This window comes from Coenobita brevimanus, chromosome 73, assembly GCF_032717465.1.
Source record: "Coenobita brevimanus isolate Jiangsu-jjx chromosome 73, ASM3271746v2, whole genome shotgun sequence".
Classification (NCBI taxonomy): Eukaryota; Metazoa; Arthropoda; class Malacostraca; order Decapoda; family Coenobitidae; genus Coenobita; species Coenobita brevimanus.
In genome coordinates, this window is record NC_137026.1 from 2,432,731 (window position 1) to 2,457,043 (window position 24,313).

The window sequence follows — 24,313 nt, forward strand, 5'->3', positions numbered from 1 at the left end:
TTTATTACTCCACATTAAGCTTATTCTAGCTGCCGCTCCTAGTTTGCACAAACACTTTGCATTATTCATAACTGGTACTTAGGCCAGTCATTTTGTATTAAGCTTAAATCAGTTGTGCCAGCCAGGAGTTAATGCACTGGCAAGAACCTGTTTATTACTGTTAGTATTAGTTGTTGATTGTCAGGGATGGAGTCACTTTCTCGAGAGGCTAACAGTACCACAAACAGCACTCGTGAATAATTAGTCTCTGCTGTGTACTGTTGAGAAAGTTTATAAATTCTCGTCCTTAGAGAATCGGCGAAGTAAGCTGACATAAAGTAAACTTACTGCTTGATTTCACAGGTCAATTCATTGTCTATACTTTCAAGCAAAACATTATAACCTTTATTTAATATACCAATTCTCAAAAACCCCTAGACATCTGGCGACCTCATTCCAGGATATTAACTCCTAGCTCTAAAGTTATTAACGAGATAATACTCACTCACTCATATTTAATTATTTATCATTAATGTCTACAGGCACTACAGTATCTTACAGGTGATTAATGATTCATTTCTATTAATTTTATATAATAGTTCCCACAATTTTTTTTTTTTTTTTTCTTTACCAGTTTAACTAGATAAAATTGGTCACCACTAACCTGTGTTTATATTCTTTACTCTTGATTATTGGCTTTTCTCTGCAAAATAGCAGTCAGTACTTAGTCTTTAGTTCATTCAGACTGAGTTAGCATCATGGCTGCCAACGTCTATGTACAGGAAGCTAGAGATATGGGGCTTAGCGACCCCGAAAAAATCCAAGACTACGTCCTCTCACGGTTTAGTTATGAGCAACAACTTGAGAAAGATGCTCGTGAAGAACGCGAAAGAGAATGTGAACACGAGCGAAAACAATGCAAGGAATGCGAAAGAGAACGTGAACATGAGTGAAAACAATGCAAGGAACGTGAGAACGTGAACACGAGCGAAAACAACATGAACTCGAGTTAGAACAAGAGCGAGAACAATGCAAATACGAGCAAAAACAACACGAACTCGAGTTAGAACAAGAGCGAGAACAACTTGAGAGAGAACATCAACTCGAGTTAGAACAACGAGAAAGAACGTGAATACGAGCGAGAACAACGAGAACACGAACGTGCCGAGCATGAGGCACGTGAAAAACATGAACTTGAGACGCTGAGGCTCAAGCGAGACTCCTTGGCTTCAGACACATCTGGTGCAGCTTACCCAAGCTCCACAAGCACTCTCTCTCCCTGCACATGTTTTGGCGACCCCACACATCAAGCTTCCTCCATACAAGGAAGGCGACCGAATCGAGCCATTCATAGCTCGTTTCGAAGACATGGCTCAGCTGTACCAGGTGGATGATGCAGCTAAGCAGCTCCACTTCCTCAGCTTGTTTGAGGGCCCTGCTCTCGCTATTCTCCACAGAATTTGTGAAGACAATCGAGCGTATGAGATGACGAAGGCCGCACTCGTCAAAGCGTACGGTCTCACAGTTGACGACATTAAGAGTCAGTTTATGAGGGCGCGTTTACAAGAAAAAGAGACTGCCGTTCAGTTTCTTGATCAGCTTACTGCTTACTTAGATGAGTGGATGGAGAAAAATGAAACTCCTTCCACGCGTGAGGGGATAATTGACCTTATGCTGAACATGCAGCTAGAAAAGTTGTGGCCTGCTGAACTTATGGCTCAGCTTACGATCTGCCAGGTAAGGGATGCCAGCCAAATGGTGGAGAAGGTTGATGCATTCTTCACTGCATATGAGTATCAAACTTGTAAGCAGCACACCTGGAACAGGAAAGCTGACAAATCTGGGAAACCGTCTCAGACTGAACCCCAGCAACAAGGCCATTCTCAGAATAATGGCCAAGGTCCAAACAAGAAGGATCAGGGGCAAAACACTCAGCAACCTGTCTGGCAGATGTACAAGAAGTACCCTAACCAGCAGCAGTATCAGCCACGCAACCAACCGTCGGGACTGTCCTTTTCAGCACCAGCCCCAGTGTATCGGAGGCAGGAGGCAAACGCAGCCTTCATTCCTCAGCAGCAGCACGGTGGTGTCATCCCTAGAAGTATGGGTACTTTCCCACAGTTCACTAGTCCCACGGTGACAGTGAACCCTCCGCCACAGATGGTCAGTGCTCCATCTCCCCAGACAGTGAGTACGACCCCTCAAGTATCTAGTTCTCAGGGCACCATGTTTGCCGCATCATTTATTCAGCAGCCTCAACAGTGGCTGGCTGCTTCCTCCACAGGCCCTCCCACAGTTGTTCAGTCAGGGTTTGTGGGAGGCATTCCTGTGAATGTCCTGAGAGACAACGGTTCCTCAGGTTGCTCTGTCAGGCAGTCTAGTTCGGCCTGAGGAGTACACAGGTCAACAGATCCAAGCTAGCCTTATTGATGGATCAGTGAGATTGTTCCCTGAGGCACGTATCCAGGTGGCATCTCCATTTTACACTGGTACGACAGTCGCGGTTGCCATGTCAGAACCTTTGTTTGACCTTATCATAGGCAATATTCCAGGTGCCAAGCATAGTTGCACTGAAGATGACACTATTCAGACTTCGGCTGCAGAAACACGAGCCATGCCTGAGGCTCCAAACTGTGTCACCCTGGTGACCATTGAATCGCCACAAGATCTGATGTGTAGCCAAGTTGTTGTTCAAGAACAACACTCTGACCCGACACTTGATGCCGTGCGGAAGAAACAAAAGGGTAGAGTGATAAAGTATTCACAGGGAGGTCAAGCCAAGTTCCCTCCTAAACAAGGACGGCTCTACCATAAGTCACGAACACCCCAGGGCGAGGTTCAACTGCAGTTTGTCGTTCCTGCTAAGTACCGCCAAGCAGTGTTAGAATGGGGTCATTGTTCAGCCTCAGGAAGTTACATGGGCAAGAGGAAGACCCAGGGCCGTATCCGTGCTGACTTTTTCTGGCCAGGGATGGGACCGGAAATAGTTAGTTTTGTACGTTCCTGCAATGTGTGTCCACGTACCACTAATCAGGGACGTCCTTCCTGCGCCGTTTGAATCCACACCCATAATCTCAGAAGCAGTTGAGAGACAGGGCAGTGGTAATCTGGATGCAGACCTGATGTCTTGCCCGTTGGCCCCACAGGACACATCATGTCCAGGGTCTGTACATACATGTATACCATAGGTTAAGGGGAAATTTGAGACCCCTGTAAGGACAATCCGAGGCTGTGTATGAATTACCTTGTGGAACGTCTCAAGCTGTGGGCCTCTCTGAGGATTCCCAGAGAATGCACATTATCCACATGAGTGTTCACACCCACGCTGGATGTTAAAATGTGACCTGCCAGAGATTGCGTAGGGATTCTCAGCTTCCTGCCATTAATTGTAAGTGTAGAGTTAGGTTAACCAGTAAACTGTCTGTTCTGAGAGATTTGAGCAATTCAAGGACTGGCACATTTCCTGGTTAATAATACTAGGTTAACCAGTAAACTACATAGGTCCTGAGAGATTTGTGAATCCAAAGACTACGGTACGTTTCCTGGTTAATAATAAACATAAGTACTGATTGCTAGGCAGAGTGAGAAATGACACTTTTGATGCTCCACCTTGATTCCTTTCGGAGGTGCAGCTGGCGGGTGCACCATTGTTGTGCAGATCAGCTGGTCGTCCCTGTTGCATGCTGCCGCCTCTTCTCAGCCTCGTCATCATTATTTACTATTGTATTACATAATTCTGCACGTAGGCACAGTTACACCACAACTGTCACACCTACACCATGTATTACATACATCACGCTACATAACAATTAATTGTTATTGTAATTGTAGCAAAATTTCGGGCAGTTTGACCTGAGTACGGGATTTTTCACCGTCGTCTCGGAGTTTTTTCATCAAGCTTGCTTCTGGTAACGTAAATATGAGGTTTTTACGCTCATGGGCGACTGTGATTTTCTCCTGTAGCAGGGTAGGACACACACCACAGTATCAATCTTGTGTGACTGAGTTAGGATTTATATGTATGTATATCGAAAAAAAAAATTGATTTTGATAGGGCGTAATGTCACGAATTGGTGCGAGTGTGTTTATAAGTTCGTAACATTTTATTCAGAGAGAAAACCGCGAATTCTAGTGGAATTCTCATTGTGTATCGCTCAGTTTAACCGTCCACGTATCCACTCGGGACGGTTTTCAGAACATTTTTCACTGTTTCATAAGTGATCGTCATTGAGCGCGACATTAGCGCCTTCGCTGAGTGATTTATTGTGAGTGTGTATCGCTCACTTTATTTTCGTTGACCGTTGGAGCAAGTACGGCCATCCCTCGCCCCCTTCCATAAATCGAACTTTGTCAGGCTTGGATCGTCGTAAGAGAAGGTTCGTTGTACAGCGAGTTCCTGAAGTCTCCACCTAGTGTGAATCGGCGAAGAGCGTTCAGTGTAATGCAGCGTCCGTTCTACATATCAATGCCTAGTCATTCCGCTTAGCCCCTTCACTGACCAGTATTTCTTTTCGTTTTACCTAGGTTTAAGTTCAGCATTTGAGTGAGCGAGTGAGTGTATTCTCCTTGTTATTTTGAAGTCATTTTGAGACTTATGTAATGTAAATTTATTTCATTGTAATTAATAAATTTTACAGTTCTTTTCCTTTGAGCTTAATGTATAAACTCGTGTTTTATTTCTCCACATTAAGCTTATTCTAGTTGCCGCTCCTAGTTTGCATAAACGCTTTGCATTATTCATAACTGGTACTTAGGCCAATCTTTTTGTATTAAGCTTAAATCGGTTGTGCCAACCAGGAGTTAATGCACTGGCAAGAACCTGTGTATTACTATTAGTTATTGATTGTCAGGGGTGGAGTCACTTTCTTGAGAGGCTAACGGTACTACAAACAGCACTCGTGAGTAATTAGTCTCTGCTGTGTACTGTTGAGAAAGTTTATAAATTCTCGTTCTCAGAGAATCGGTGAAGTAAGCCAGAAGAAAGTAAACTTACTGCTTGATTTCACAAGTCAATTCATTGTCTCTATTTTCAAGCAAAACATATAACCTTTATTTAATATACCAATTCTCAAAAACCCCGTGACAAAGACAGTTTGGGGTTGATCAGCTACAAAACACAACCACTGACTGTATCACACACCTGGCAAGTCCTACGTGGTGAGTATGGGTGCCAAGTTACTCCACTTAGTGCCACCTCTGCACCACTAAACAACAGGTAGCTACTAATTGTTCTGACATTTGTTTCTTAATGTAGATTGGATGCTTCCAATACCAGCCTAGTGCTGTTACACTGACTTAGTCTACGTTCTGTCACCACCAAAACCCTCTAGAATCATAGGACTGACATTCTACATTCTGTCACCACCAAATCCCTTTAGAATTACAAGATGTTAAAAATGGTAACTGCACTGGAATCAGTCATACGTGGTGATAACCAAAATTTTCAGGATAGGGATCATGGCACCTAAACAGATTGTAGTAGTGCAATGCACCTCTAGATGGCAGTACTAACATGCACTGCGAGTCAGTGTGCCACGCGGTGAGGAGCTAGGCAGACGTGGGGATTTGTGGCATTCATTTGTTTGCTCGTGCATATGTCGTCAGGTGATTTTCAAGATAGACATGAAAAAGGAACAGTGAATTCCTGATGTCACTAATCAAGGAAAAACTGCCACTCTTTACCAGATTATATAATTTTCGACATCAAAGTCAGTCAACTAAACCCCGTGCATTTTATGTGCCCTCTTTGCCATTGAAAGGAAGGGAGAAAATATAACAACAACGTTTTACTCACCGTTACAAGGAAGAAAGGCTGTAATATAGTCAAATAGAATAAAAAATTGGTGGGCTGAGTCTACCATCTCTGTATTGGGACGGTTATTATTTTTTCCTTCCTTAACTATCGATAAGCTTTATTTTACATTCATTTCAGGTATTTGTTCATCAAAACAAATATAAATACAGTGTTACAAGAAACATGTAACGATTCTTCGTTAAGAAACAGTAGCATGACATGGCTGAAGAACATACGTTACGATCATAAACAATAGCAAACTCACGTGTGTCTACTGCCCCGTTGGACCTGCTGTATAAAGATCATGGAAAACCATTGCATAGGAATACCTTGCTCAGGGTACACAATACCCCAATTGGTTAGACTTTTTGTACAGTATTTTGGAGCCGTCGGCATCGTCGGATATAGGTTGGTGGTCTCGTCTCTGCATTATTTCGGCTTTAAACATTGTAAAAATTTTTGAAAAATTTTGCAGATTTTCTTCAGCATTTTGGGGATGTAGGATTGTTCTTTTAGAGCACTAAATTACATGGTTTTCAAACCAAAGATGCAGCTAGAGACTTGTAAAATATGTAATAAATGCTGCCACTCCCAGTGTGCTTTCACGGCTTCTGTAGTAACATTTTGCTGCATTTATCGCACTAAAGCATCTAGGAAATTACCTAGGAAATTAGTAAAACTACTAAGAATAATATCATGAGGAGCTTATGTACAGTATATCAATAACTATCACGGGTGAGATTTTTAAAGATACAGTATGCGATTTCTGTGGTCTCTGCATGAGTAGCCCAAGTTCCACACTGACCTAGCTGGGGATCAATGGCAACTCTTGAGTTAGTGACGGTGGGAATTTGCATCAAATTTTCTGCAAATCTCAAGAAAAATGCAAAAGAGACCCTGACAATGATTCAACAAGTCTCTGGTGAGCAATCTCTTGGTCGGACACTGGTGTTTCAGTGGCAGGCACGGTTCAAGGCCAGTCGAGTATCAGTTGACGATGACAACCACACAGGGAGGTCCTCAACCCGCATAACTCCTCAGAATGTCGCAAAAATTCAGCAGCTCATCCATGAGGATCGACGTCGGAACATTCACGATATTGGAGAGCAGATGGGAACTGGTTTTGTGACATGTCAGAGGATTCTCACTGAAGAATTGGGCAAGCACCAAATCACAAGCCAAATTTGTCCCCAGGCTCCTGACAGCTGACCACATGCAGCAATGCGTTGATGTCTGCACTGAGCTTCTTGGACTCACCTCAGAAGATGAAACCTTCTTGTCCAGGCCCTCTGTGACTTGTTTCTGTTCCCAAAAATGAAAGTTAGGCTGAGAGAGCATTGTTTTGATATCACTGAGGACATCCAGATGGAACAGCAGGCGGTGCTTGACACTCTCGTCGAAAAAGACTTCCAGGGAGCATTCCAGCAATGGAGGAAGTGCTGGGATCAGTGTATCAATGCGCAAGGGAACTACTTTGAGGGTGATGGTGGCCAATTGGAGCTATGGTGAGTTATCAAATTTATATAGCATTAGTCCAGAAAATATTGGATAGCACCTTGTATATAACCTCTCCAGTTCAGTATATTTTTCCATAAGCTGAATAAATTCGTCCTTAGATATCCAAAATAATTGAAGAGATGTCAATATGAGCCTTGTTCAGTACTCATTATTACAAGCCAAACCTTACAGCACCTATTCAAACATACATTTTACCTTACTTTAATTGTCTATCCTAACAGTATAAACAATCCCAACCAAAAATAACCTAACCTAACTTACCCAAGCCAACCCTAACCTAACCTAACACAGTCTAAACTAACTTTAACCATAAACTGGCCCAATCTAACCAAAACTAACCTATGGTAACTTATCCAAAACAAACTTGAATATCACAAATTAGATTAGGAGGTGGTGGCAACCATCATCTACTCATTTGATGTAGTGCTGCCTACTTCTTCCTTAGCCTTTATCATTCTTGTTTTGTGCCTGCCCTCCTCTGTTCCTATTACTCCCATCTTTCCTCTCAATTCTTCATGCTATTCTTTCCTTTACAGGTGGCTTTACATTGAGTGACAAGCCAAATGGTTTAGTGTAAGCCAAGAAACCATTTACAATGGAACATATTCTATCCATTTCTCCTCTCTCTGAAATCTCCATTCTAGGAGATTTCAATGTTCACCATCACCTTTGGCTCTCCTCTCCTTTCACTGATCCACCTGGTGAACAAGCCTACATCTTTTCTATCCTTAATGGCCAAGAGCAGCTTGTACAGCACCCTACCCGTATCCCAGCCCGTTTTGGAGAGAACTCCAACATACCTGACCTCTTCCTTACAACTAATCCTTCTGCTTACACTGTTAATCTTTTCTCTCTGTTGGGCTCCTCCGATCTCAATCTTATCAACTTAACCTGTCCTATCACTCCGGTACGGCCTGTGGACCCTCCAGAGAAATGTCGTCTGTGGCATTTTGGAGCCGCGGATTGGGAGGCCCTCAGGCAGTACTTCTTTGATTTTCCCTGGAATGATTATTGGTTCCATGACCGGGAGCCATCTGAGTGTGCATTGCGCATTACGGAGGTTATTTTCTCGGGCATGGAAGCATACATTCCTTTCTCATATCCTTTGACTAATCCAAGGAAGCCTTGGTTTAATCACGCTTGTTCTAATGCTATTCACAACAAGAAGAGGGCCTATAAAAGGTACCGGAACCAACCCACTCCTGAATCACATCTTTTATACGTTTCTGCCTGGAATCATGCTAAGTCTGTTCTTTGCTCTGCTAAAAATAATTTCATCTGTACTAAATGCTCTCAACTCTCCAACTCGAATTCTTCCCGCTCCTTCTGGCACCTTGCCAAAAACCTTTCTAACAACTTTACCTCATCATCCTTCCCTCCTCTTTTCTACTCTGATGGCTCTGAAGCTATTTCTTCTACTGATAAAGCAGATCTCTTCACTCAGACCTTCTCCTCCAATTCCACCTTAGACAATTCCGGTGCTGTTCCTCCATCACTTTCCCCCTCTCACTTCCACATGGCTGACATTAAAATTTCTTCAGCTGATGTATTTTCTGCCATCACAGGTCTCAATACTAATAAGGCATATGGGCATGATGGAGTCCCTCCTGTTGTTCTCAAGAACTGTGCCTCTGTGATTACACCCTGCCTAGGCAAACTCTTTAGCCTTTGTCCCCCTCCTGTTGTTCTCAAGAACTGTGCCTCCGTGCTTACACCCTGCCTAGGCAAATTTTTTAGCCTTTGTCTATCAACTTGTACCTTTCCTTCTTGCTAGAAGTTTGCTCTTATTCAGCCAGTCCCAAAGAAGGGTGACCATTCCCAACCCTCCAACTATCGTCCAATTGCTTTAACATCCTATATCTCAATAGTTTTCAAGTCAATTCTGAATAGAAAAATTTTAAAGCATCTTTCCTTTCACAACCTTCTTTCTGATCATCAGTATGGGTTCAGTCAGGGATGATCCAGTGGCGATCTTCTCACCTACCTTTCAGACTCCTGGTCATCCTCCTTTCGGGACTTTGGCGAAAGCTTTGCCATAGCACTTGATATCTGAAAGGCTTTCGATCGAGTCTGGCACAGATCTTTAATTTCCAAACTGCCCTCTTACAGTTTCTATCCTTCTATCTGTGCCTTCATCTCTAGCTTCCTTTCTGGTCGTTTTATAGCCGCTGTTGTAGACGGCCATAGTTCTTCTCTTAGATCTATTAACAGTTGTGTTCCCCAGGGCTCTGTCCTATCACCAACTCTCTTCCTTTTATTCATCAATGACCTTCTAAGCTGTACATCTAACCCTACCCACTCATAAGCTGATGACTCCACTCTTCACCTTTCCATTTGGTTTCCACAACATCCATCTCAGCAGTTACTTCAACAAACAAGGGATGAGGCTATGGCACACCTAAAGTCTGATTTGGCTCATATCTTTGACTGAGGTAAAAATAATCTGGTTGTTTTTAATGCATCAAAGACTCAGTTTTTACACCTATCAACCCGACAAAATCTTCCACAGGTATACCCACTAATGTTTAATAATATTCAGCTTAATCCAGCATCATCCTTGAACATGCTTGGGGTTTCATTTACTCGGGTCTTATCTTGGAAAGATCATATTACATCACTTGTAAAATCTGCTTCCAAGAGATTAGCTGTGCTAAGCCGACTCAGTTCCTTCTTCACCCCTGCACAACTGTTGACTCTACACAGGGGTTTTATCAGCCCCTGTGTGGAGTACAACTCTCATGTGTGGGGAGGCTCCCCACATACAGCTCTTCTCAATAGGGTGGAGTCAAAGGCTTTTCGTCTCATTAACTCTCCTTTTACTGACTCCCTTCAACCTCTGTCTCTTCGCCGCACTGTTGCATCTTTATCTCTTTCTATTGCTACTTCAATGGTCACTGCTCGTCTGAACTGTCTGCAAGCATTGCTCCACCTCTACGACGGGCACGTAGCACCCGTCTAACAGCAAACTCTCATCCCTTTTCCGCCCAACTCTCTAATGCATGAGTTAACCGTTACTCCCAGTCCTTCATTTATGCAACAGGTCAACTCTGGAACTGTCTCCCTCTGTCTGAATTTCCTACTTCCTATGATTTCCAGTCTTTCAAATGCAGTGTGTCCAGGCATCTCGAAATGATCGGATCTTGAATTTGGCTCTCTCTTGTATTTTAATTTTCTCTTGGAAGGAGCAATGTTGTGGGGTCGTGGCCCTTACTTCCTTCTTCCTCACATAAAAAAATAAAATAAAAGCAGGGCTTGCATAATTCATCACTGAATGTACAGTATACAGTGAGTCATTGAAATACAAAAACTTGAAGTACGAATTTCCGATGGTATGAAAGGGATGAATGTAGGACAAATTCCACAATACAAAAGTATCTGTCTCGATGATATGAAAAGCAATACGAGAGGAAATATGAAAAATTCAAAATGGGCGCGCTGCACAGCACCGCGCTTGTTTGCGGCGAGAACACAAACTAACCCCTCTCTGGTAAACACATTTTCGCACGCTTCCCAGTCGAGGCATGTCCGTCCTCTCCTCTCAGCTTTGCTGTACGTTGGGCAGTTTTTTGCTGTTCTTCCTGTTTTCGTACTTTCACCATGCCTCCCAAGCGCCCAGCATCATCTTCAGCATCCGGCGAACCAGCTGCCAAGAAGAAACAACACCGTACTCTGACTTTGGAGAGGAAATTGGAAATTATTAGGGTCCCACCATGTGAGTTAGCACCATATCAACGACATGAATCTCCAGCCGCAGCACAGGTCTATATTTAACTGTACAGTGTGCTAATACTACAAGAATTTGTTATATGTTTTATTTTTTAATGTCTGCATAATAGCGTAGTGCTGTATACATGTATTACATACTTCTAAATAGGAGGGGTAAAGTTTAAGTGGAGGGTCCAATGGGATCCTGGAACGCATCCCCCCCTTTATATGTAAGTAATCCCTCCAATATCCGGAAGCCCATTTTCCGGACATCCCCAATAACCGGACATTTTCATCCCGGGATCCAGCATTCCCAAAATGGGCCAAAAACTGCAAAAAGTTCGAAAAAAATCTGACTTTCTTTTCCCACTCGTAATCTGAAATTGCTGTGTGACGCCAAACAGCTGTTACACCATGGTCCCTTCACCCTTCCTTCCTCCTCCCTCCCGTGTTAGGGTTGCCATTTGGTATTTTTCATTACCAAATGTGGGCCAATTTGGTAATGAAAAATTCGTTTGGTAATGAATCAGAATAATACAATACCAAACTGATTTTTCACATGTAAGAGGATACACGGGATGGAGATGGTGGATTGTTTGCTCTCTCTGATTAATTTGGTAGCCTATATAGCGTGATAATAATCAACATGCTGTTAATTATAAGAAGAGTGATTACATGTATTTCCACTTGTGTATATAATTAGTGTAAAATAGATGCTAGCTTTACAATTTGGTAATGAAAGTTAAAAATGGTAAAGAAAATTGAGGAGTTTGGTAATGTGGCCGTTGCGATCTGGCAACTCTGTTACCCTGCCATCATCAACAGTCACAGCCTAACTCCGATCGAGAGCAGATGCTTATAGCAATGCAAGCCACAGGTGCTTGTTTTTTGTGAATAAACAGTGAATAAACTGCAATACCTCGCCACTAGAACACACGGGAAGTTACAATATTGTGCAGTGTTAAGAAATTAGAATTTAGAGTGCAAATGATTAACTGTGGACTGCAAACTGGCAGTTCAAACCAGTCCAGGAGCCAGGGACTTGTAAGTACCCAGAATGTTTCATATTGTATAAACTCACCTCTAAAACCTCATTTTATGGTTCTTTTGCATTTATTTCAGTCTTTTATGTCCCTTATTGGTGTGATTTGGGTCTTAAATAGGTGCTTTGCATGTCCAGAGGGAGTTGTATAGGTGTTTTTCTGAGTTAGGGTCCATAAGTACAAGTCCAGGGGGCTGGGGCCCAATATCCGGACAGGATCACTATCTGGACATGCATTTAGCTCTATTACATCGGACATTGGAGGGATCACTGTATTTCAATGGGGAAAATTGTTCCGATATACGAAATTTCGGATTACGAAAGTTTTTTGTCCCTATCCTTTTCGTATTTCGAGGACTCACCGTGAGTCCTCGATATACGAAATGGATAGGGAGCAAAAAAAAAAAACTTTCATAATTCGAAATTTCGTATATCGGAACGATTTTCCCCGTTGAAATACACATATAAATGGAAGGATGCATCCCAGGACCCCCTCAGACCCCCCACCTAAACTTTACCCCCTCCCCATTTTGAAGTAAGCAATACTTGTATACAGTTGTAGAGAAGTACATCTTGTACATCTCCTTTCTCTTTGTCACAGTCCCAATGGTGGAAACTGCAAGGCCTAAAGCAGGCCCAATCTCCGAGATTCCCTGCCCCTCCTCATGGGGTCTTATAATTTCCAATTTCCTTTCCAAAGTTACTGTGCTGCTTCTTCTTTGCAGCGGGCTCCCCCAATGCTGGAGATGATGCACAGTGCTTGGGAGGCATGGCGAAACAATACGAAAAGGTGAAGAGCTGCGAAAATATCCTCACATACAGCGAAGCTGCAAGGAGAGGAGGGACGTGGACTCAACTGAGAAGCGCGCGAAAATTTGTTTACCAGAGAGGGGTTAGTTCATTTTCTCTCGGCAAGCGAGCACGACGCTGTGCACCACACTCATTTAGAATTTTTCATACAGTATTCCATTAAACCCTGCATAGCTGCCGGCCATGAACAACAGTTTACTGTTTCGGTGTCAGTGATGTTGAATTGGGGCGTCCTATAAAAAACTGCGAACAATTACGGGAAGGGAATGAAGGTCACTGGTGCGTTTACATGACCCTACTCTACCATCCCAAGCAGTCAGGAGTATGTATTCGCAAATGTTTACACGCTTATGTTACATGCACCGTAATTTTGAGTAAGTTTCTTTCAGCAAGAGAACATAATTTACCACTTTCAAAATAGTGTATGTAGGTGAGGTGGAGGGAGGGAGAGGGAGGGGTAGACCGAGGATGAGGTGGAGGGATGGAGTTGAGAGGCATATGAGGGAGGGGGGGGTGAGTTGGGGGGAGGGGAGTCAAATGGTGGGTGACAGAGTGACTTGGAGGTGTTTTGTCTGCGGCCACCCTTTGCGGGATTAGGGCGTCGGGCTATAGATAGATAGATAGAAAATAGTCAGAAAAATATATAAGACAAACTAGAGGAATATGAACTGAATTGGTAAGGTCTTTAGGCTGTATGCTTACACGAAAGATTATGGGTTTTACAATTTTAAGAGACGATATAGAACAAAAATGTTTGCTAATCAGAAAAAAAATTACTTTTTCATCCCATATGTTCTCCTAGGTTAGAATTCAGTTCCATATTCTTCGTTTGGTATCGATCTTCCCAATTTATTTCAGACCGACTGAGAACAGTTATTTCTGCTCCTTAACCCGCCCCGTCCCGTCGAAGTATGGGTACATTGCAACATTTTGCATTTGCCAGTCCCGACGACGTACTGGTACGTCGTGCAATTGCAAGGTCACTAATTTGCACAATTTTCAATTTCCACGTGATTTTTCGTACGTATACACGGGACACCTTCCTCTGTTCCTCTACAAGATGCCAAGCAGGGACAATGCCTTACACCGCATAACCTCCCTCCCCCTCCCACACGCCATTATCTCAGCAATTCACCTGTTACCAGTGACCTGGCCAGTAAAGACATTCAGGGCCAGAGTGATTCCCCAATCGATGACAATGTGGAGGGCAAAGTTTACATAGCATTAGAGGAAGAAACAGTCAGAAATGATGATCAGGTAATGTGGTGAAAGAAGGTCAGGTATGGTGATGAGTTAATGAGTGAAACAATGCTTATAATGCCTATATTACTGTTTGAAAATCAATATGCTCTCGTACTACATATAAATTCGTACCAAGTAAATAAATAAATACCGTTTATGAGTGGTGTGAAATAGTTACCCTCCCATAGAACTCGTTTTCTTTGGTGCCTGCCTGTTAGAAAACCCAGTCAGGTAAGGAGGTACTGGTACCTGGATCGAGTATTTTAAACCTCAGGTGAGCGATTTTTCTATGAAATTTCGATGTTTCTCACCAAAAGTGGAGGTTTTAGCCGAAAAAAAAAAAAAAAAAAAAATTGAAAATACCTCAGGATTGGGGGGTGTCGGAGGTGCGAAATAGCTCGGGACGTGACAGGTTAAAGTTAGCGTACATTTACTGCTCATTCTTTTGTTTGTTCTTATATATATGTGTGAGACAGGACTGATACAAACAACAATGTATTCCATTATCACTTTCATAGATGCTGACCTTGAACAACGCCTTACTGTACTGGTGTCAGTGACATTGAGTTAGGGTGAGCTATAAAAAACTGTAAGCAATTATGGGAAGGAAACGAAGGTCACTGGTGTGTTAACACGACCCTACTCTACCATCCCAAGCAGTCAAGTCGTTCACAGTTCACTTCATTCCAGATGTTTTTGCCGATGTTGACATGTTTATGTAACACGCATCCTAATTTTATTAACCCTCTTGTGCACGATAAGTTTCAGTAAGTTTTCCGGTACACGATTTTTTCTGCGAGGCCGCCTGGCCCGGCTGCCCACGCACGGCAAATAACAATTATTCGCTCCTTATTTTCGTCACCCAAACATCAATATTCTCCCATGAAACCTATGTCATCTTATTCGTCGATCTTTGTTCTAGTTGATAAGCACCACGGAAAAACAGGAAAACACAAATAAAACGACATTAGGCGGCCGTGAATAAACATTTCGCTACGTCACGTTCACTTCCCAACATCACCCTTCGAATGTTTTCCATCATACAGGAAAATGTTATTAGAAGTTTTGATAGAGAATTTCATCAGCTTTCTAAACAGACAAATCCGGTTGTGATAAGATTTGTAGTTTCTGAGAAAATAGCCAAAAACTGAAAGACATTTTTTTAAAAATTCAAGGAGCTCTAATACTGAACTCTTCTCACACGTTATGTTTTTATTGCATAATATTATGCAGAATTTCACGAGCTTTCTAATGACCTAAAAATGGTTTCGATACGCCTCATAGTTTTCGAGTAAATCGACAAAAACAACTGGGAACTCATGTCCGTACGTCACTTTCGTGATGTGCACACAGCATAAGCAATATTCCCACCTCCGTAACAACGAATTCTTATCATAGATATTACATTGTTATATCTTGTACATACGTAGAATTTACTGCTCTTTGATCATGGTTCTTACAGAAAATCGATACGTCCAATAGTTTTTGAGTAATTGGCCAACAAAGCGAGGTTACTCCTCCGAGCGCTTTCGACTTTGCCAAAACAGTCTGTTCCTCCAACTTTTCCAACAGAAAATGCTCCCAAAGGCTTATACTCTGCACATGAACATACGTTGAATTTAATGCTCTTTATCATGGTTCTTACGGGAAATCGATACATCCAATAGTTTTGCAGTAATTAGACGACAAACAAATAGAATACTCACCCGCACGCGATAAAAAACATTCTTTCCCTGCCTCACCATGGCTACATATTTTCGCTTGTTACGTTTTATTATTTTCTTATATGGTCAAAGTATACACGAACAATATCATAAGGTTTTTGATAGTGCTGTCAGAAACTCGACATGACCAATAGTCTTTTTGCGAGGTTCTGATACTGAAGCTGAACTTTCTTCCATCTCATATGTGTGTATGTAAAAAAACATTACTTATTTGTGTAAAAAATATTGAACTATAGAAATAGGTCAATATACAAATCAACAAAATGTGGATAACTCACTTCCTCCAGAGGTGTTGAGATGCTGGCAGTAGCCTGAAGATGAGGAGTTATGTAGTGTTTGAGCGTGTGTGGGTGAGTGTGTGTGCGTGTCTGTGGCTGTGGCGTATCTTCTTCTCTCCTTCCGATACATTTGCCTAAAACACATGCGATGCACACAATAGATTTCTCCACAAACATTTGCTGCACGACATACGTATGTACGGTGTATGTGGCTGTGGCATATTTCTTGTCTCTTACACTTGTGCTATGTTTTAGCTAAGTCAGTCAATGCAAGAAATATTTCTCTGTGAACACTCACTGCACTATTTGTGTAAAAAATATTGAACTATAGAAATAGGTCAATATACAAATCAACAAAATGTGGATAACTCACTTCCTCCAGAGGTGTTGAGATGCTGGCAGTAGCCTGAAGATGAGGAGTTATGTAGTGTTTGAGCGTGTGTGGGTGAGTGTGTGTGCGTGTCTGTGGCTGTGGCGTATCTTCTTCTCTCCTTCCGATACATTTGCCTAAAACACATGCGATGCACACAATAGATTTCTCCACAAACATTTGCTGCACGACATACGTATGTACGGTGTATGTGGCTGTGGCATATTTCTTGTCTCTTACACTTGTGCTATGTTTTAGCTAAGTCAGTCAATGCATGAAATATTTCTCTGTGAACACTCACTGCACTATTTTATATGTACTGTATATTTCACACTAAACCATACGCAATATAAAACACTATCACATGATTCCATCCCAACCTCATCTATTATTCCCGACTCTATGGCATACGTGACCGCCTGTTTCCTTAGCGACTGTTGCATATCTCTATGGTGTGCATAATGCCTGCTATGCAAGGTCAGTTATTTCACCAATCCAGGCACAATATGTTTCACAAATATAAGTATTGGCTTCACTATATACAGGCAAAATACTCACATCGTTTATGGGCAGGGTGAAGCAGAGTGGACACCCCGTTATAACAAATCACACTCCTGCCTGTAGGCTTAACGGCTGATAACGGGCCCCAATGATTTACACAAAATATATCTATGTTCCATAGACACAATCACTTCACATTATAGTAAAAACCACGGTACAATCACAATATTTCAATAATGGCTTCTGCCTCGAGTGGGAGGGGGAAAATGGCGGGTTTAAAGGGATGCTGACAGCTGTGCTACTCTCCTGCCCGGCTGGTCGTGAGATACTGAGATATTTCTGCTACACATTGTCCCGTCAGAGCAGTCACAGTGTTGCCAAATGCTTACCTTGGAAAAGAGATGCACACACTGGAACGCACCAATTTTTTACGCAAATCCACCTTAAAACTTTTCTTTTGACGGCGTTTTTTCTGCTTAGGAACGCGATTTGAGTGACTGAACATTTTTAGAACAATCCACATGAAATGCGAATCGCGTGAGTGACTCTCAGAGGGTTAATTCTTACATGAATCATAGCAAATCACAGGATGGGTTTGGGGGGGGGGGAAAGCCAGGTGTGCCAGATGAGTCTTTCCACACATGTAAGAAAAAAAAATGATTTTTGAACATTGAAAAAATGGTCGTAAGGCCGACCATAGAAGCACGCAAATTTCTGAACCCACAGCCACTGAGGGGGTTAAACATATGATTTACTTTAAGTAGTAAAAGCACCTTTCCAAATCAGTTCTTCCTGATAGTCTGTTATATTTTTCAGATTATATCTGGGTTGGTAAATACAGTAAATGTTTCTTGTTAAATCTGTTTCCCCTTCGTTTTTAGTTGTTCTGGTGTGACAACTCTTGTTTATTTTCTTAACATAATGGCGGAAAGGACTGTTCTTCCTTAAGTATTTAAACCTGGCCTAACCGAGCTTATCTGTACCTAATAATTTAACCTATCTTAACCTCCAGTTTGGATATTGGGAAATGATATCCACTTCAGAGCACACTGAGTTTCTTCCACTGCACTGGAAACGATTGTAGGGGAAAGTGACGATAACAACAGGGAGGAAAATTTTCAGCAAGAAAAAGTAATTTACCAAACTGGAAGTTGTCAGAAAATTACAGAAACATGCTGGAGGATTATAAATCGAACTGGTAAGGTCTTTCTGCTGCTTCAAGTGTACAATGAAAAACATTTATCTTTCCAAAGTCTGACGAATATAGGGTGGAAAAATCGAACCATTTGAAACATGCACTAGTAGAAACAGGGTTTTCATTATATTTCGCCTGGTGTAAATTTTCTTCAGACGGAACTGGGACGATAGTCGTGTCTTACATTGTACATTTACCAGTAAATACATCAATCTAACAGCACTTGTGCTTTGTTTCCGCCGGATTAATCGTGATTTCAGACTATTCAGGCACTTCTTCACACCATATAGTCTGGATACTAGGGCTATCTCTGTATTTCCTTTCATATCGATTTTTGTATCATCGAAAAAAGATATTTTCGTATTGTGGAATTTGTCCTATATTCATTGCTTTCAAACCACTGAAAATTCGTACTTCAGGTTTTCGTATTTCGAAGACTTACTGTATATTGTTTGTATACTGTTGTGGTGGTTTCCTTGTTGTGTCCAAATGTTGTGTGGGGAAGTGACCTCAAGGTGCTGAGTCTTGGTGTTAATTTATCTTTCATGTTTGTGATGTGTTGTTTAAATGACATTGATGTACAGTACCGGTATTGTATGTTACACCAAGGATTTTGGGGGGGGGGTAGGGGAATGTTGTTTATGGTGAGGTGTGGAATGTGACTGTGTTCTGCTGTCCAGTTTGTGAAAAGGGTCACTGGAGATTTGGCTGGGACTATTTTGAGCCTGTCTGTGAACCATTCGTGTAGTATGTTGAGGTAAGGTTGGAGGATGTGTGCAGCTGTGTTTGCATTTTGGTGTGTACACGGTGTTATGTTATCCACATAGGAAGCTATGTGTATTTGTGGTGGGTGGGGTGTGGGTATGTCATGCATGTATTGGTTAAAGAGAGTAGGGGACAAATCAGATCCTTGGGGGAAGCCATTTGTGAAGTTTCTATGTTCGAACTGACCGGCAAATGTTACATGTGTACATCTGCCTGCTAAATAGTTTGCCAGCCATCTTCTTGTGTTATCTGCACAATAACAAAAGTCTACCTATCTATAGCCCGACGCCCTAATCCTGCAAAGGGTGGGCGCAGACAAGACACCTCCAAGTCGCTCTGTCACCCACCATTTGACTAACCTCCCCCCAACTCACCCCCCCTCCCTCATATACCTCTCAACTCCATCCCTCCACCTCATCCTCGGTCTACCCCTCCCTCTCCCTCCCTCCACCTCACCTACATACACCCTAACAAAAGTCAGTTTTGAATAATGGTAAACATACGCTTTATCTGAAGCAGTAAAAGCATCTTACAATACCAGTTCTTCTTCCTGATTGTCTGTTACATATATATTTCAGATTATTTCTAGGGTGGTACATAGGCATTTCATGCAAAATCTGTTTCCCTGTTGTTTTTAGCTATGTTCTGCTGTGTCAACTCGATTTGTGTGCTGTAATGGCGGAAGAGACTGTCCTAACCTAACCTAGCTTAATTGTACCTAATAATTTAATTTAATCTAACCTAACCTAACCTAGCCTCCAGTTGGAATACTGGGAAACGAAAACCACCTCTGAGAGCATAGAGTATTTTTTTTTTAAATAATACATGGAGGAAGGAAAAACAAAGGGAAAAAAAAAAAGTCCATGTGCCTAAAGGCATCCTCCATGCATAAAATATTTATAACAACTGGATTTGAATTGAAATGGATTAAATGTTTGTTGGAAACAACTCCTAGGAAGTGAATTCCAGAGAGCAGTAGTTCTGGGGATAAATGAATTTTGATACGTAGAGGCTCTGCATTGTGGGGGATAGAGTGTGAATTCATGGCCGCTCCCAGCTGCCCCAGTATTTCGGGAGAAAATGTGAAGGAGAGGCACAATTGAAGCCAGTTCGTCAGAACACTTACGGTAAAAATATCAATAAAATAATGCTAAAGAAGCAAAACAATTGGAGGTACGGCTTCAGGAACATGATGATAAAAAGTGGGAACTTTTTCAGCAGTAAAAGGTAATTTACCACCCTGAAAACAGTCATAATAATACAGAAAACAAACTGGAAGAATATGAATTGAATTGGTAAGGTCCTACTGGTTCAAGTAAAGCGTACGTTTAACTGGATAATTACCACACCACACAAAAATTGACATCAGCTTAAAAATTCTTTGAAAGGGAATGAAACTTAAAAACAGACCAGATCCAAACAAGCATACAGGGTAATTCCTTACCAAACGGGCGCGGAGATTCCACCTGCATTATAACAAACTCACGATCTCAAGGTAAGTAATTTTGGTATATATGCAACACTTATGGTTAACTAATGAATTATCTGCATGAAGTGATTGGAAAAAGACAAAACAAACCTATTTTTGGGTAGTTAAGGAAGCGGCCAGGCCACACACGGCAGTTTACCGACGGTCTTTCCGACTGCCGGCGTTGTTTACCAACCATCTCTCTGACTGGAAACATCAGTGTATCCAGTGTCAAAGCAATGGCAAACTTTATGATTTAACCAAACCTAACCTAATCCAACCTAACCTCACTTGCATCTGACAGCCAGCTTTCAAATCTAAAAATACACATCATGAATGTTAAATATGGCCGGCTACTGGCAGACATCATGTTTACATTCTAAATCTTCATTTAGATCTTTCAGAAGTAAGTTTATAAAAATTCAACTGTAGTTTTCCTGGAATAACAAGTAACCTGCGAAACATTCAGCAGAAAATATGGCAAGGCCGCGCCCGTTTGGAAAAGAATTAATCAGTTGTGTATACCGGTACATTTCTAATTTAGCATATCAGACATGGATAACACAGTAACTTACTGGTGGTGTCTATCCTTGAATGACGCAGTGAACACAGGGTTGCCAGATTCTTGTGACCGAAAGTAGCGCAAAAAGGCCTCAAAAGTAGCGAATTTCGGTATAAAGTAGCCCAACATAATTATGTACAGTATATATGTGTATCTATTAATCTACAGTCTCTCTCTCTCTATCCACGTGTATATACATACAGACGCAGACAATTTAACTTTGCACAGCTTACCAGTTGAATGCTGCTCCAGTGCTCCTGTAAGGTTGTTCGACGTGATGTAAGCCTGATGTTAACACAGAACTCCTTAATTACTGCATTAACTATATTTACTTCTCTTTTCCTCAAATTATTTCCTTTCCTTTACATTCGCGGAACTAAACTGTTTTTTTTAACAAAACATAACTCATATTGTCATTTTTTCAACTTAACGAAACTTTTTTTTGGATCTAAAGGAAAGTATTTTCTTGCACAGCTCATTATAATTGCATATTTAAATCATTCAGTAAGTCTCCACGACCACGTCTTCACAGTTGAAGATTATCAGAAAAGTCTTCTTCTACTGCATCCACGACCCGTGGATGCAGAAGACACGGCTGACTGGGGTGGTAATCTCACACGTTCAGTTCGAATTCAATAGCCAATCAGGGATTTATACGAGAGTGCGAGAAATTTAAAGAGGGTGGATATGATAAATTATGAATCATTACCTTTGGGTGTCTTCAAAAGGTAATTATATTATATTTTAAGTGAAACATAATCACTAATCAATCTTTGACTTTCGCCTCATTAGCATACACGTAGCCACTGGGGCGGGCAGGGGGGGCAGTTTTTCCCCCCTGGGATAATTTTTGGGAAATGCTGAGATTTTTGGCATAGTTCTTGTATGACAATACAGTTTTCCTAATTTTACCACTTGTATGTTAAACAGTAATATCTACTTCGAAAAATATTTGTTTAGGAGCAATAATTTCCTTTGAAATTGTAAGCTAGACTAAATATTAGAAAACCCTTGAGAAAAAATGACCAGTTATAACTTAGCAACTTCCCCTATCACCTTAGATTATGTGGTTAATATTAGAGCTCTAATGATGTTTTGCACTTGATTCCTGATGAGGTGAAAAAATGGCCTTCCCGTCCCCTCAGCCACATCTTCTCACCTGGCAGCCAGTTGCAAACAAGCACTACACAATTATTGTTACAAGCAACTGAAACAAGCAGAATTTTTGAAGACTGCATGAAGCCATTTTGATCACCTCAGACTACATTTTAGAAGGTATGCAGATATAAATGTGTTTGCCAGGGGCCTTGTTCGGGTGGGGGACAGGGGGACGTGTCTCCCCCACTTTTTGGAGCCTGGGAGACAGAGTATCTTTTGTTCCCCCTCCCCACACACACTTTTCAAGGTGAAAATTTTTCAGGATGAATAGCTTTATCCCGTTTTTCTTGTTTTTCCTTAATGGAAAAATCCTTTCTATACAGTACAGTACAGTTCAGGTGATATGAAAATCATTCCCTGCTGAGCTGGGCAGGTCGAGTAGTCACCTGAGTCAAGGATGCCTGAGCCAATGAGAATCAACTAAAAGAATAAGTAGTGGAAAATAGAATTTCTATTGGCTACCACCACAGCAGTAGTACAAAACAGAATACCAGACTGGGGGTGGGTGCGGCAGCGAATTTTGAAACAGAATACCAGACTGGGGGTGGGTGCGGCAGCGAATTTTAATTTACGCATATGTCCTAAGTGGAGAGAGAGAGAGAGAGAGAGAGAGAGAGAGAGAGAGAGAGAGAGAAATACAAAACCGCAAAGGAAAGTAGAAAAAAAGCGATAGTATCACATATGTGGGAAAGTGTGTGTGTGTGTTTGGGACACTCAAGCCAGTGTAGTGTCATATTTGGGGAAAATATTTGAAGTGTTTGATCCCCGTGGCAAAAATCCTGGATACGCCACTGTCATTAGTAGCCCAAGTTAGCCCAACTCATTTTTAAAGTAGCCCAAAAAGTCGCAAGTAGCGAAATTCAAAATTTAGTAGCACACGGCTTCCAAAAGTAGCCCAATTCGCTACTTGTAGCCCAATCTGGCAACCCTGAGTGAACACCCTCCACACGATCGTCCTGATGGGGAAATGATCAAATACACTTCACCAACACATACAGCTGACGCCACAAGACTGACAACAATCACACATCACTGATGCCAACTACGCCTTCTTGCCACTCAGTTTATTACTTGTGTTTTATTGGTTGACTATCAGAACCTGGCAAAGTTCCATATATTTATAAATGCCATGAAATATTTTTGAACGTATACTTTAAAATATTTAGATTTCAAGTGCTCATATCCGCGATCTCTTAGGTGGCTAACATGCGAGCCATTTGTGCGAGCCAAAACGGCTAGCAAAGTCGAGTGTCCGTCACACTCGTGTGTTTTTTTCTGAGCCGAAACGGCTAAGAGTGCCGTCTGCCTTGGCGCCTGGTGGTCATTTACCAAACCACCACGGAGTACCCGCTCGCTTTTCCTCAGTTTCTACAAGCTCCTAACGTACTTAAGCAACTCCAGAGCCACAAAGCAGTCTACTAGAGTTTTCCTTGCCGCAGGATCTATATAGAAATCTGATTTCTACTTGTTGATTGGAGACAAAACTGACAGCCTCCGTGGGTTGGTCACCCGATTGTCTGAATATTTATTTCGTTACAATAAATAAATCTATCTATCTATCTATATATCTATAGCCCGACGCCCTAATCCCGCAAAGGGTGGCCGCAGACAAAACGCCTCCAAGTCGCTCTGTCACCCACCATTTGACTACCCTCCCCCCAACTCACTCCCCCCCTCCCTCATATACCTCTCAACTCCATCCCTCCACCTCATCCTCGGTCTACCTCTCCCTCTCCCTCCCTCCACCACACCTGCATGCACCCTCTTAGTCAGTCTTTCATTCTCCATAAAAAGCACAAGAATTAAATTGTATTTCTTAACAATTTTAGTTAAAGTTTCCTTCTGTGAATAACAGAATATTTTCTCACCAATTACAAAATTAATATAGGCTCATTTGAGTTCTAATCCCACCAAGCTGTGAGTGAGAGTTGTTATCCATTTCGCCTCCCAAGCGAAATCTCGCTCACCGTGAGTCAGTTTGGCTAGCGGGTCGCAAAACTGGCTCGCATGTCAGTCACTTTTGTCCCAGTGTGACGCTGCCTTCAGCTGTATAACATGGAGGGCTATCTCCTCAGCGAGTGTGTGACTTACGTCCGCCATATTGAATCACCTGCATTCTTCACCTCCACCATGTTAATCTGTGCTTGGTCTCTGTTTCCCTGCTTATTCTATGTATACTGAACATCATCATCATCATTATCA

General features: G+C 41.9%; 1 protein-coding gene across 1 annotated transcript in view; it reads left to right on the forward strand.

The window, feature by feature from the left end:
* Nucleotides 1-7,087: 7,087 nt before the first annotated feature.
* Nucleotides 7,088-24,313, forward strand: part of LOC145407415 (cell adhesion molecule Dscam2-like) — a 48,059-nt gene continuing 30,833 nt past the window's right edge. The window contains exon 1 of the mRNA XM_080278344.1: nt 7,088-7,278. Coding sequence (XP_080134470.1) covers nt 7,088-7,278 — 191 coding nt within the window. The remainder of the gene's footprint in view (nt 7,279-24,313) is intronic.